Source organism: Martes martes (genome assembly GCF_963455335.1).
Source record: "Martes martes genome assembly, chromosome: 10".
Taxonomy (NCBI): Eukaryota; Metazoa; Chordata; class Mammalia; order Carnivora; family Mustelidae; genus Martes; species Martes martes.
In genome coordinates, this window is record NC_137898.1 from 7,541,700 (window position 1) to 7,555,276 (window position 13,577).

The window sequence follows — 13,577 nt, forward strand, 5'->3', positions numbered from 1 at the left end:
CCTGAGCACTGGTCTGTGTGTCTGGCCCGAGCAGAGCCGTGCAGGTAAAGACAAGGTGGGTGCAGCCCGGCAGCTGGAGGGATTCTGACTGCTGTTTCTCCAGATGCCAGTCCGGGGGGACCTTCCGAGAAGGGCAGGGCAGGAACCTGGGGGTGGGGGTCTCTGCCGTTGCCTCCCAAACCATACTTTCCTCTTCTCTGGGGCTGTGCCTCCTAAGTCTGCACGCTCGGCTGCTCCTCATTCGTACTGCCTCTCTCTGGCTGATCTTGTCCGGGACCGACTGAGGCACAAGGCCAAGCAGCAACTGGCCGAGAGGCCTGCTCTGTTCACTCTGCCCCTGGGCACCGAGGAAACCTGTACCTGGAGATGGAAAGGAGAGTGGGCATGGCCAAGGTGTCCTCAGAGGGTTGGGGTTGTCTCGTGGGGGAGGGACTGGGAAGAGGAGAGATCTGACCTTCATTCAGGACAGGCTTTCCCAACTTGTGGCCTCAGGTTCTCCATCTGTGACATGGGATGTGAGGGACCTCCGTGTCCCCTTAAAGCTCACTCCGGGAAAGCCCATCTCTTCTGGGAGAGAGAGGAAAGTGGGGAGAGAATGAAAAAGAGAATATGAAGCGAGAGAGGAAGGGAAGAGAGAAGGAGGGACACTCGCTGCCATGAAGCTGGGGTTCGGGACCCAGGTGGTCCCATCAGGTCCGCTGGGGTTCTGTCTTCCAGAGCCAGCCCCTTGCAGGCAGGCGGTGAACCGCGCCTGCCCCTGTCTGTTTCTGGGCTCATCCTCTTGCTCTGTCCCTCTCTACAGCCTTTGTTGATCTCTCGCACACCTTTCTCTTTTGTACCCTCTGCTCCCCCTCGCTCCCCAACATCATCCCCTCCAACTCTCTCCACTTCCCACTCACTGATATTGATTGGCCTCTAGGCGGTTTCCCTTCCTCTCCTCTCACCGCCACCGGCTCCTCCCTCCCTCCCTCTGGGACCATACATTTTCTGCCTGCTCAGAGCTCTGTCAGTCTCTATTCCAGAGCCAGGGACATTAGAATGGGATGGAGAGGGCAGGAGGACAAGGCTTTGGGGGACCCCAGCCCTGCTTTGTAGGCTGCCATCTCTCCTCCCTCCTGGATCCCTGTAGCGCCTTGAAGCCTTCTTTTCTGAGGACCCCTTTCTTCACTTTTGAAGAACCTGGGGCCTAGCTGGAGGGGAGGGGGGCCCTGTTGGCTCCCCGGGTGGGGGCGGGGGTGTGGCCACAGAGGAGCTGTCCCAGGTGCTGACTGCATTCGGCGGGGCGCGAAGCACTGTGCCGCCCTTGGTGACAGTTTTTGCTCCAAGATGGAATTCAGAATCAATAATCAGGAGCCAGCCCTCTCCTCCCTGGGTGCCCCCATTCTGTCTCCCCTTTCTCACGTCACCTCCCCTTTCCTTTTACCCATTCTTCACCACCTCTCCTCCCCGCTCTACTACATTATTTCTTTGACTCCTTCCAGGTCCAACTCCGCCTCCCTCCCCTTTTTCTTTCTCTACCTTCTGGCTCTCCAACTCCCCCCCCCCCGCCCCCACACACATCCTTCCCTGAGCCTAGCCCAGCCCAGATTGATGTGGGTACAGAGGTCACATCCAGACGAAAGGAAGGGAGCCTCTCTGCGCTTACCTCTTGGGCTACGACAAGTGCTTTCTAGAGGTCCCCAAAACTCTGGGGAGGGGGCAGATCCTAGTGGAGTGGCACCTAGATGAAGTGGCTTCCTCAGCTGAACATAAGTGACCCACGAAGGGTTTTTGTCCTACGTGGGACACTCAGTGGACAGGTGTCCTGGAAACTCTGTGGAGGAGAGGTTGAGGCTGGGGGAGGGCCTGCAGGGGGAGTCCAGAGGAAGGATTGGGGGAGTCCAGCAGTGGTGTGCAGGGGGTAGGGGAACATCCTTTGGGGGGAGATGGTGAGAAGACTCCATGCATGTGTGACATGTCTTACTCTTGAGTACCTCTGAGGCTCTGGGTCGTTATTTTTGGAGGGTAAGATGAGAGGAGGTGTCTGTGTGTATGTCGGCTGTTCATCACTTGTGGCCAGACATGTATGTGTGGGCGCATATGTGCCTCTGTGCATGTGTACACTCCGTGCCCCTCCCCTGTGCTGAGTGTGAGTCCGTGGGCCAGTGTCTATGAGCACATGTATGCATGTATGTGTCTGAGTCTATGTGTGCCTGCGCGCTCCCCGGTGCCTGTATGGGCACGTGGGTGTCTCCATACCCGTCCACATCCTAGCGAGCACGTGTATTCCGAGGGGTGCGTGCAGAGGTGGCTGTGGCCACATCACTGCGCGCTGGACCGGAGAGCAGTATTGGGGTTCGTCCAGGTGCGGGGGAAGGGAAGGAGGAGGAAGAGAGCTGCCTCTCCTGCTAGTCTCGTTCCTGTTCAATTATTCAGCAGGGCCCCTTCTCTGGAGCGGGCGGGAGGGGAGCGCGCGCCCGGGCGCGGGGGAGGGGCGGGGCGCGCGCAGAGGAGAGGCGAGCGCCTAGCGGGCTAGCCAGGTGCCGTGCGGCGGAGCTGCCCAGCGCCGCCCGCAGATCGGGAGCCGCTCGGGTCCCTCTGCCCTGCCCCCTCCTCCTCCCGCGCTCCCTCTCCCCTCCCCTCTCCACTCCTCTCCTTTCCTCCCTCCCTGTCTCCCTCCCTCCCTCTCCCTTCCAGCCCTCAGCCTCTGCAGCAACACTCCGCTGCCTCCATCTCTCCGCCGGAATCTCGCAGGCTCGCGCCTTTCCTCCGCTCAGCCGCGCTCCCCTCCTCTCCTCTCCCCTCCTCTCCTGCCTTCATTCCCCCCTCACCCGGATTTGCTTCCCTCCTCCCTTCTCCCGCCCCCCCGCCTCGGCCGCTCCCTCCTTTCCCCCGGCCTCCGTCGGGCGGCAGCGGCAGCAGCGGCGCGGCCGGCCCTAGTCTCCGTCGGTCTCCCGCTTCTCCCCTCCAGTCCCCCTCCCCCGGCTCGGTTTTTCCGCAGGATTTCCCCCGCTCTCCCATCTCTGCCTGGCCCCCGCGCCTCCCCTGCCTCTCCACCCGGCACCATGCCCCCTCCCCCGGGCGCTCCCCCGGGTTTCTGACGGCCCTCTGCGCCGCTCCGACCCCGCCGGGATGCGGGCAGACCCTTAGCTCCTCGAGATGGACCCAGGCGTCCTGGACCTTGGCGTTGCCGCTCCGCGGACCTCGGATTCCCCGGCGGGATCCAGTTGATTTCGTTGGCTCCGGACCGAGGCTTGGGCTCTGGTTTTCCTTCTCTTCACCCCCTACCCCCCTCCCGGGGCTCGGAGCCGGAGGGGGGCTTCGCGGGGCTGCGCAGCCCCGCGTCCCCGCCCCCGGCCATGGGGCTGTGAGGCGGCCGCCCCCGGGCCGAAATGCCCCCCGGGGGGAGCGGGCCGGGGGGGTGCCCGCGCCGCCCCCCCGCCCTGGCCGGGCCCCTGACGCCGCCGCCGCCACCTCTGCCGCCGCTGCTGCCGCTGCTGCTGCTGCTGTTTCTGGGGGCGGCCGAGGGGGCCCGGGTCTCCTCCAGCCTCAGCACCACCCACCACGTCCACCACTTCCACAGCAAGCACGGCACCGTGCCCATCGCCATCAACCGCATGCCCTTCCTCACCCGCGGCGGGCACGGTAAGTGGCGCTGCCGTGGCCGGCCGGGGCCCCCCCACCCCCCCTTCCCGGGCCTCCCTTGCGCGCGGCCCTGGCCCCGCGGGCCGCACCCCGGCTTGTGCGCGCCAAGCCCGGCCCCTCCGCTTTGCGGGCCCGCGCTCCCTCACCTGCCATCTCCGGCTCCACCCTCGCTCTCCATCAGCCCCTTCCTTCATCGCCCTCTGCTCTGCCTCCATCACTCATTTCTTGCCTCACCTTCACCTCCTTCTTCCCATCTCGGGTTTGTCATCACCTTCCTGTTTCCGCTCCCGTCACCTCCCCAGCGCTGTCCTTTCATCCCCTGTCCCTACCCGGTCTCTCTTCCTCACCATCTCCTCCATCTCTGCCCCTTCCCATCTCTCCAGACGTCTTGCCTTCACCGCTGCCTCTCTCTACCTTCCCATGGCTGCTCCAACATCTCTGTACCCGGGTTCTCAGCTGTGTCCCCCGCTCTGTCCCATCTGTCATCTCTGCCTCTGACATGTTCCATCTCTTCCTCTTCCACCTCTCCATGTCCATCTCTGTTTCGCCTCTGTCCCTCCAGCAACCTTCCCTTCTCCCCCTACCCCACCACTGTCTTTCCGTCACCTGCCAGACAGACGGCTCTCCTCCACCGTCCCAGCCCTCTCCCAGTCTCCTGTCTCCTTCGCATGCCCCTTTGTTGCTGCCGTACCTCCACCTCTGACCCCCAGCATCTCTCCCCTCTGCAGCTCCATTGCTTGGAGCTTACGGTCCCCCATCCTGGGCTCCCCGTCACCTTCCAACCCAGGCTCCCTGTAATCTCCCAGCCCATCACCCCTCATCCCAGTCTCTCCCTCACCCCCATTCCAGACTCCCTCTCGCCCCATCACCCCCACTCCGGGCTCCCCATCCCCTCCCCGCCTAGTCTCCCCATTGCCCCCTGTAGCGGTCCTCTATCACTTTCCACTGTCTCAACCCCTCATAACCTTCCATCTCAAAACCTACTTCATCTTCCCTCTCAGACCTCATCACCTTCCATTTCCAACCTCTATCACCTCTTGTTTCTGGCCTGGATCACCTCCCGTCTCAGGCCCCTCATCACTTCATAGCTTCAGCCCCAAGGTTCTCTCTATGCCATTTCTGACTCTGTACCTGTCGCCTTTCATCTCTGTCCTCCCTGGTCTCTGTGGTCTATCATTTCCCATCACAACACCCCACACCTTCTGTCTGTGCACTTCCCATCACTTCTGCATCCGGCCGTCTTTCCATGTCACCCTGTTTCCATGCCAGACCCCATCACCTCCCATCTCAGTCCCTGCACATTCCACCTCAGACCCCTGTCAGCTCCTATCCCAGAGGCCCCATCGCCTCCCATTTTAGTCTACTCATCATTTCCCTTCCCTGTACACTGCCATCACTTTCCATAGGCGATCCCCATCACCTCCCATCTCTCTATCTCCTTTGCCTCCTAGACCTGCCCCCCTGTCACCTCCCGTCTTGACTCCCATGGTGTCCTGACATCTCCAAGCTCCCATCACCTTTTATCTGGACTCTCCTGGGCTCTCATCACTGTGCTATCACCAGCTCTCACTCTGTACCCTTGTCGCCTCCCATTTCTGCCCATCCATCACCTCTCGTGTCTGTCTTTCTTTCTTTCTTTCTTTTTTTTTTTTTTTTTTACTCCACTATTGTTTTTCCCTCATCTTCCATGCTTAGATCTTCCTCACTTCCCAGCCATGCCTCTCTGGGCCTACAGTGTCTGTGCTCACTTCTGCCTCCCCAGTCCTGCTCCACATCTGTCCATCCTTGCCTCCCGACCTTTGCCTCCATGTTCCTTCCAATCGTCTCACCCCATTTCTACTCTCCCCTGCTCCCCTACTTTGTCTTAACTCATTTTTCATGCCTCTATGCTGTCTTTTTCCACTTCCCAAGTGTGACCCTTTCCCAGCCCCCTCTCCATTGCTTTCTTCTCTCTTCCCCAGAGCAGTGTCCCTCTGCTCATCTCTGTCCCTGTCCCAGCGGCGGTCCTCTCCGTATAGCCCTCTCTCTCCTCTGTCTTCCTCCACGTCCCCAGCCCACACCCTCTCTGGCTCTTGACTCCCTTTTTTCCCCCATGAGCTCTCCAGCCCTCTGCCTCCTCTCTCCTCTTCATTGTCCCCTCTGGCTCCCCAGAGGCCCAGTGTTGCTCCCAAAGGGGCCCCAGAGGACATGGTTCTTCTGGGCACTGAGGTGAGGCATGGAGGGGTGAGATACAGAAGGGGAGGTGGGAATATTGGAGGAGAGTGTCTAGGGGGGAGGGCCGGAGGTGAAAGAGGAAAGGACCAAGAGAGGAGCTGGCCCAGGGGAGGTGAGCAGATTGGAAGGAGGGACATTCCTTGGCGCTGAGTGGCACAGGGAGGCTCAGTGAGGGAGCTCGAGTCAGGATGCAAGGAGCTGGGAGAACAGGAGAGAAAATGGAGGCGAGCACACGGGAGGGGGGGTGTGTGGAATGTCGGTGTTGGGGTTGCCTCAGAGATGGCCGCCCCCTTGCTGTGTTGAGAACAGCCCCACGGGGGCTAATGGCTGCCCAGTGCCACATGGCAACAGGGGAAGATGGCTGGAGGGCACTGTAGGACAGGGCTGGAAGGTGGTGGGAGCCTGAAGGGAGGAGCCCGGAAGGGTCAGGCAGGTGAGGGAGGGAAGAGGGTCAAAGGGCAGCTAGAAGAGGTCAGAGAACGCCACCTGTTCTGGCTGGCCTCCACCTCTGCTGACCTTAGTCATGAGGAGAGGTGAAGTGACAGGCTTCTCTTGGGACCCCAGGGTTGGCTAGAGGAAGAGGCCAGCTTGGGAGAGTTTCCTGGCGAGGGAGGGGAGATCCTTCCTCTTTGCCCCAACATCTCCCTAGCTTCCCCCAGTATGAGGGAGCCTCTCCTTCTGCGCTCGCTTCTCCATGTCCCTTCTCTTGGCTTCTTTTTGCCTTCCTTCCCTCCTTCTCTTCACTCTGTCCTCCATTTACATTCCATCCCCCGATGTCTCCTGTTACATAATATCCCCACCGACCTGCCAGACACCCATTGACACCCCTGCACCTGATGTCGGTCTGGCCACGAGGTGGGGGGGGACTAGTACACCTGGCTCCTAAAAATGTCCCAAGGGGGTGACATTCTTCTGGTCCTTGACCCCAATTTTGGTTTTGGAGCCTTTCAGCCCCTGCGACCTTCATTTCTGCCTCATTTCTGAGTCAATGGCTTCCAGGGTTCTGGGCTCATCACTCCAGCTTGCTTCTCAAGGGGGCTGGCATTGATCTTGATTCTGAAAATGGGTGTGTTAAGTTGGGTTTCTGACTGGATGGTCATGGCCAAGGATGGGCACAGGAATTGAGGGGAGATTGCTCTGGGATTCTAGATCAAGAGAGCTGAGCCCAGGGCTGTGGATCCGTGGGGATCCCCCTGGGTTGTGGAGATCCATATACAGAGTCGGCATGGGCTATGGGCACCCAGAACCATGGCTTTTCTGGATTGTACAGGAGCTTTTGCCTCTCATGCTTCTGGGTCTACCAGAAGGTCTTTGTCATGGCTTCTGATGCTGCGGGGAGGGTCTGCACGTGTCATTTCAACCACATGGGCATCACTTCATGGTGGTTTTTTTTGGTTGTTTGTTGGTTTGTTTTTACATGGAATGAGTTTACTGTTTGGGTCTGTGTTAGCTAACCATTATTAACGGATGGTGATGTTCTCTAGAATGCAGGTGTGTGTGAACTCTATGGAACATTCTTGATCATTTAGTGTTTTACTGGGATCCGTGAATTTTGGGGTCCAGGAGGCCCAGACGATGTCGGGTGTGGACCGAGGGTGCCAGCGCTGGGCCGTTGGTGGTGGGCACCAGGGCCTGGGGCACCTTGCGTGTGGCCAGAGGCTCTCTTGCTTCAGGGTTGGGTGACCCCCCCCCTTCTCCTCCTCCACTGCCAGGCACTATGTAGCTCACTAGCTACATGGGGAGGTCACAGACAGTGGGTCTGGGCCATCCTGGAGTAACATTCTGGGCCTTGGCTTAGGCCCCTCCCCCGGAGCCCTTTCTGGAAGCTCTCAGAGGTTCTGGATGCCAGTGCAGCGTCCTGGGCTCCTGGTCCTCACGCCCCAGGGAGTCTGGTGGCCAGGGCCCTGGAGGCCAGCTTGCAGGGGGTGGGGTGGGGGGAGAGGGCCCCCCCCCAAGTCTCAGGGAGGGACCTGGGCCAGGGGCCCCACCCGCTGCCTGCCGGCTGCCCCCCTCCCCCCACACCAGGCAGAAGCGCCCTGCTGGGGGGAGAAATGTCTCCCCAGGGTAATTACTGCTGTCCCAGTCCAATAAGCCATTCAACCTGGTCTGTGCCCGTCGCGTCCCTCCACCCGATTCCCCCACAGTGTAATCACCGCCCTTAGGCTTCACCGGGCCCGGCCCGCGTAATGAAGCGGCCTCGGTGTTAGAACAGCCGGCTAATAAACCCCGGGGGGAAGCCGGGCCGAGCCGGGCCGGGCTGGGGACCGGGGGTAGGGGAGGGTGGGGGGGGGGAGGGTGCCCTTTGGCCTCGGGGGCGGGGACGGGCGCCGGTTCGAGGCCAGTCTTTGTGCGCTCCCGCCATGTTTGCCGGCTGCCTCGTGTCTCCGCTGCCCGCCTCCCCACGCTGGGGCTTTGTGTGCGGCTGGGTGTGTCGTCGCCGGTGTGTGGGTGTGGGGTCTGGGACGGGGCTGCTCGGGCGCCGGGTGGGGGGTGGGGGCCTCTGTTCCCGGAGGCCTGGCTGCGGCCCCTCTGGGCTCAGGCGGGGTTGTCTCCACGGGGAGGCGCTGTCTGGGTTCCTGGGGTGGGGAAGGGAGGAGAAAGGGCCTCCTTTCTCTCAGGCCTGGGAGGCTTGGGAGCAGGCCCCACGGACGTGGGGTTTGGCGGGTCTGAGGGACCAAGCAGCCCAGTGAGCCCCTTCTGCGCCTGACCTAGGGGGCCCTGGGGCTGATGAGGCGAAGAGGCTGCGGCCTCTGGTCAGGGAGGCAGGGACGGGGGCTCTGGGGGGGGTGTCCAGCCATCTCCCTTCCCTTGGCCCTCCCCAGCCCCCCAATTTGGACTTGCAGCTTGTGAGTGGAGGGGGAAGGGAGGACCCTGGGTATTACGGTTGCCATGGAAACAGCCGGTTTTCCAGAGTGCTGCAGTGTTGGGAGTGGAGAGGCTGTACCAGTGGAGTCCTACCCTGCTCCTGGCCGGCAGGCCCAGCCCCTTTTCGGGCAAGTCACCCGCCTGGGGGGTGGGTGTGCCTCACTGTGTACCCCACCTCCCGCCAGCTCTCCTTCTTAATCCTGCCCCCCCAAGAGCTTCCAGCACCCCCCCACCATAAAGGATACCAGGTCTGGGGGCAGGGGGTGGAGCCAAGCTCCCCCTGTCTGGGGGGTACTCAGAGTGGGTCTTTCCTGCCTGCTGTGCTCTGCCCTGGGGCCCCGGGGTCATCTCTCCTCTCTGGCCGGATCTGGGAGGATGGAGGGCTCTGACGACAAGTGCTCTGGAGAACAGCTCCTGCTCCCCTCCACCCCCAGCCCCGAACCCCTGCGGGCCTCACTGCCTCTCAGGGACCCAGGCAGGCAGCAGGCTTTTCTTCCTGCCTCAGCTCCGTCCTGGGCCTGTGGGTGATGCAGATGCCTCCTCCCTCCAAGGCCCTCAGAGTCTAGTCTCCTTCGGGGGCCCAGGAGCTTCCTCGGGTAGAGCCCCCTCATCCCTGATGGTCCAAACTGCGCTGGGGCTCCTAGTCCCTGTGGTGAGAGGCCCCTGTGGTGCTGGAGAGGCCTGGCCTTAGTGTTAGCAGCTGGGATGCTGTCTTGAGGAGCAGGTTTGCCGGCCTCTGAAGTGTCTCAGGCCTCAGGCCCTCCTCGGGCTCGGCCTCCGGCCTCCCCAGCTCGCAGCTCCCTAACCCCAGGGCCTTCCATACCAGCTGAAGGCCTCACTTGCTTCCCAGCCTGCTTCAGGCTTTCGCCCTCAGGCCCCACCTGCCTTTGTCTCCGGATAAGTCCTCCCTCCGCTGAACCCCTCTCCCCCAAGAAGTGCTCGGAGAGGAGTCGTTAGTGGCTAATTATTTAATTAAGCATTTTATGAATCTCATCTGCTCCATTTATGTTCTAAAGAATGCAAGATTGTTCTCCTCCTTCTCTGAAGGCCCCAGAGTACTAGTCCTCTTGGCTTCCCAGACAAGGCTCCTTTCCCGGAAACTGGGTGACCAGCACCCAACCCCCACCCCAGCCATCGGTCTGCTCCTACCCCCCCACCCCACCCCCAGGGAGCCCAGTCAGCCGCAGGAGGGAACATGGCGACTAATGGGGTTTATTTTGGGGCTGAGATCGTTAGGGACCTCACACCCGCCCCCGGCAGCCGGATGGAGGAGACTGAGAGGGGGAGGGAGGGTGGGGTGGGGGAGGGCAGGGAGAGGGAGCCTTCATCTCTGGCTTCCATTCTCCCACTTTCTCTCACCTACACCCCTCTCCGTCCCTCTCTGTCCATCTGTCTCTCTGCCTCCTTCCTCCTCTGGCTGTCGGTCTCTATTCCACACCACCGCCCTCCCCCAGCCCCAATACCTGTCTCTTTGCTGGGTAAGGCTTCAGGCACCCCATGTTTTGGGACCCTGACAGCCCCCTAATTGGGAGCAGAAGCAAGGAGTCCTGGGCAAACTGGGACCAGGATTTCCAGAGGGGCTTGGGAGGAATTGGGGGCAGGTGGTGGAAGGGTGCCAAGCTGTGGGGTGTGAGTCAGAGCTGAACACAGCCCCTGCGCCTCCCGCCATCGCCTGGGGCTCCTTTCGCCTTCGTGCTGGCCCAGCTTGGCCCCGCAGAAGGACACACCTCGGATCTGTCACCTCCGCCAGTGCTGAGAGACGTTGAGCTGGTAGAGCCCAGCACCCCCCGCACCCCGGGCCTACCTGCCCTCCGTACACTTCTTGGTCCCCTTGAAGCCTCTCTCTGGGCTCTCTCTCCGTGTCACTCTCTCGCTTGCCTCCCTGTGTTGCTGTAATTAAAGCTAGAATTCTTGATGAGGCAGCTACATCTGTCTGCGCGCGTGCACCGGCTCTCACCGGGCACCCGCCCGCCAACTGTTCCTGAGGACTGCAGGGCCTGGCGGCTGCTGTGGGCATCACAGCCCTCGCTCGCCCGGTGGCCCCGTGCTCTGGTTGCAGCCCCGAAGACCTGCCAAATTCGCTCGCCTGAAGTCACATCTCCCTTTCTCCCTTCTCTCTGCAGCTGGGACCACATACATCTTTGGGAAGGGGGGAGCGCTCATCACCTACACGTGGCCCCCCAATGACCGGCCCAGCACGAGGATGGACCGCCTGGCCGTGGGCTTCAGCACGCACCAGCGCAGTGCGGTGCTGGTGCGGGTGGACAGTGCCTCCGGCCTTGGAGACTACTTGCAACTTCATATCGTAAGGATCCAGGGCCCTGGCCCCCGCCTGCCCCCTACACCCCTGCCCCCACTCCCGGTCTTCACACCCCAGATCTACTCAGTCCCCTCATGGTCATGGGATCAGCACCTCGAATCGTCCCTCTTGTGTTCCCCAATTCCTGGAGGTCCCTCTGCGTGGCTCTGCCTCTGAGACCCACTCCCTGTCGTGCTTCCCCAGAGCCCCCCCCTAGCTGGTTGGAAGCTCCCCAGCTCCCCACCCCCTGACTCCGGCTGTGTCTTCTGACCTTCCTGGACGCAGGGCCTCCATGAGCCTTCTGGGCCATTCTCCTGCAGCCCATGAAGTGTCCCCACATGGTGACTGCCCTGGGCCACTGCCTGCTCACTTCTAGACCACCTGGGGTGGCCCACTGTGTCCTGCCTGGATTTTCACTCGGCTTCTTCATACCTCTGGGGCCCCAGCACGTCCATGCCTGCTCCCACACCCTGCTCGGAAATCCGGCCACTGCCTGTGCTCTGCCCTTAACCTCTGCTCCCATGACCTTAGCCCTCTCGGCGGCCCCTTTACCCCGCCTCCCCTATAACCTCTCTGGTCATGCCCACTCCTCTCTGACCTCTTGGCCCAGCACCACATCCCCACCCGGAGCCCCTGTCCCACTTGGCTCTGCCCTGTGTTGCCCAGCTGCCCACCTCAACCTCTGCTGCTTTCCCATGCCTCCTTCTGGGCCTCCCATCAAACCTGCCCCTATCTGCCCTTCTCACCTGGCCGCCCGATACTTCATACCCTCTCTCGCTCTACCTGCCATACCCACCGTTCTTGCCATACCCCACACCCTCCATATCCCTATCTGTCGTACTCCCCTGCCCACCATACCCCCTCCCTGCCATAACCCCTACCCGCCATACACCCCCACCTGTCATCCTCCATGCCCCTACCCGCCAAAGCCCCTACCCGCCATAACCCCCACTCACCATACCCCTACCCGCCATACCCCACTACCTATCCTACCTCCTACCCACCATACACTCCCATTTGTCATATCCCTCAACCTTCCATACCCCTCTACCCGCCATGCTCCCTCCCCACCATTCACCCCCAACCGTCATACCCCCACCATACCCGCTACCTGCCATACCCCCTTACCCAACATAACGCCATCAGCCATACTCCCCCCACCCGCCATACTTCCCTACTCGGCATACCATATCCCGACCCCCCTTACCGTACTCACGGCTCCTCTCGGTTTTCGTCCTAACTCTAGCCTTCAGGCAGCTCCTTTTCCTCTTTGACCCTTTCCACATCTCCGGTCCTACCCCACACCCTTCCCAGTGGCCTCTGGCCTTGCTCTGTTTCATTTCTATGCTTAGCCTCTCCCCTGTCTCCTTTCCATGGTCTTAACCCCTGGGCCTCTGAGCTCCATCTTCAATCCCAACTGTAAGCCCCCTGCTGCCTGCATCCCCCATGCTGACCCTGGCCAGGACCCTCCTGAGCTGGAGGATCGAGCAGGGTGGCCAGGCTCTATGTGCTAGAAAGATCTGGGTGGGGGGCCCTGGCCTTTAGGGGGAACGAGGAAGCATGTTTGGGCTCTTGCCCCTCCCCATCTGACTGGACCGCGGCAACCAGCCCCTCTGAGCACATCGGCTTTTCCAGGGTCCCCCTGCACAGCCCTCCCCCAACACCAGGGAGCAAAGGAAGGAGGTGTGAGATGTCCCGTGGGTAGAGTGGAGCTGGAGTGGGAGTGACAGCCGCTGGGCGCTGGACGGGGGAAGCTAGGCAGAGCAGTGTGTAGGGAAGGGGTGCAGAGGGGCGAGTCGCCTGGAAGGTTCGTACCTGTGTGGGCAGGACAGTGTCTCCGGCCGAATGTGAGAGACCGTGGCTGTGGACTGTGTGTGGCTTGTGGGGCTGGGTGCATATTGATGGTATCAGGAGCGACAGTGGGACCTCGGGGGATGGTGGAGGACAGGCTCACCTCAGATCACGTGTGTCGCTGCTCGCGTGCCTTCCCCGGGAGAGTGGTATTTGCTGTTACTCCGGTCTCCTGACCCTGTGGCAGGTGTGGCTGTGTCCATGGCCTTGTCAGTGAGCGAGGGCTGTGTTCTCTCGCCGGCTGGGCGTGGCTTTGGAGCTGATGGCCTGGGTTTGAGTCTCAGCTCTGCCGCTCCCTTGCTCTGTCCTTGCACAGTCACCACCCCCCACCCCCGTCCTGAGCCCCAGCACCCTCATCTGCAGAGTGGTCCGGTAACCAGGATGGTAAAAGGACAAGAGGGAGTCTGTGAGGTTCCGGGGAGATTGTGTGTGTCAAGCCCTGGGGACACGGCCCAGCGACAGGAAGCACTCGGGGTCAGCCCGTGCCCGATCATCAGGGACTCCAGATCTGCCCGTGCTCTGGGTCTGCCTCACTGACCACTCCTGTGTGTCTTTGTGCCTGCGAGGTTAGGAGTTGGGGCTCCCCAGCGCTGAGGAGACAGCATAAGGGCTCGAGGTGCAGGGAGAAGGGACCCCCTCTTCTCCCCCAGCGGTTCCCTCAGGCCTCACCTGGCTCAGTGTTATGGAGGAATGAGGGCTGATGCCTGGTGCTGCAGAGGGCAGG

At 61.5% G+C, this 13,577-nt stretch overlaps 1 protein-coding gene across 15 annotated transcripts in view; it reads left to right on the top strand.

The window, feature by feature from the left end:
* Positions 1 to 13,577, top strand: part of NRXN2 (neurexin 2) — a gene marked incomplete at both ends in the record, with an annotated part of 96,448 nt that overhangs the window by 57,657 nt on the left and 25,214 nt on the right. For 12 of the 15 annotated variants that reach the window (XM_080817168.1, XM_080817169.1, XM_080817172.1 and 9 more), the window contains one exon: positions 10,827 to 11,008. In XM_080817168.1, coding sequence (XP_080673294.1) covers positions 10,827 to 11,008 — 182 coding nt within the window. Of the gene's footprint in view, positions 1 to 3,371; positions 3,625 to 10,826; positions 11,009 to 13,577 lie in introns of those variants that run through there. The other 3 variants (XM_080817164.1, XM_080817165.1, XM_080817163.1) reach the window with 2 other exon arrangements.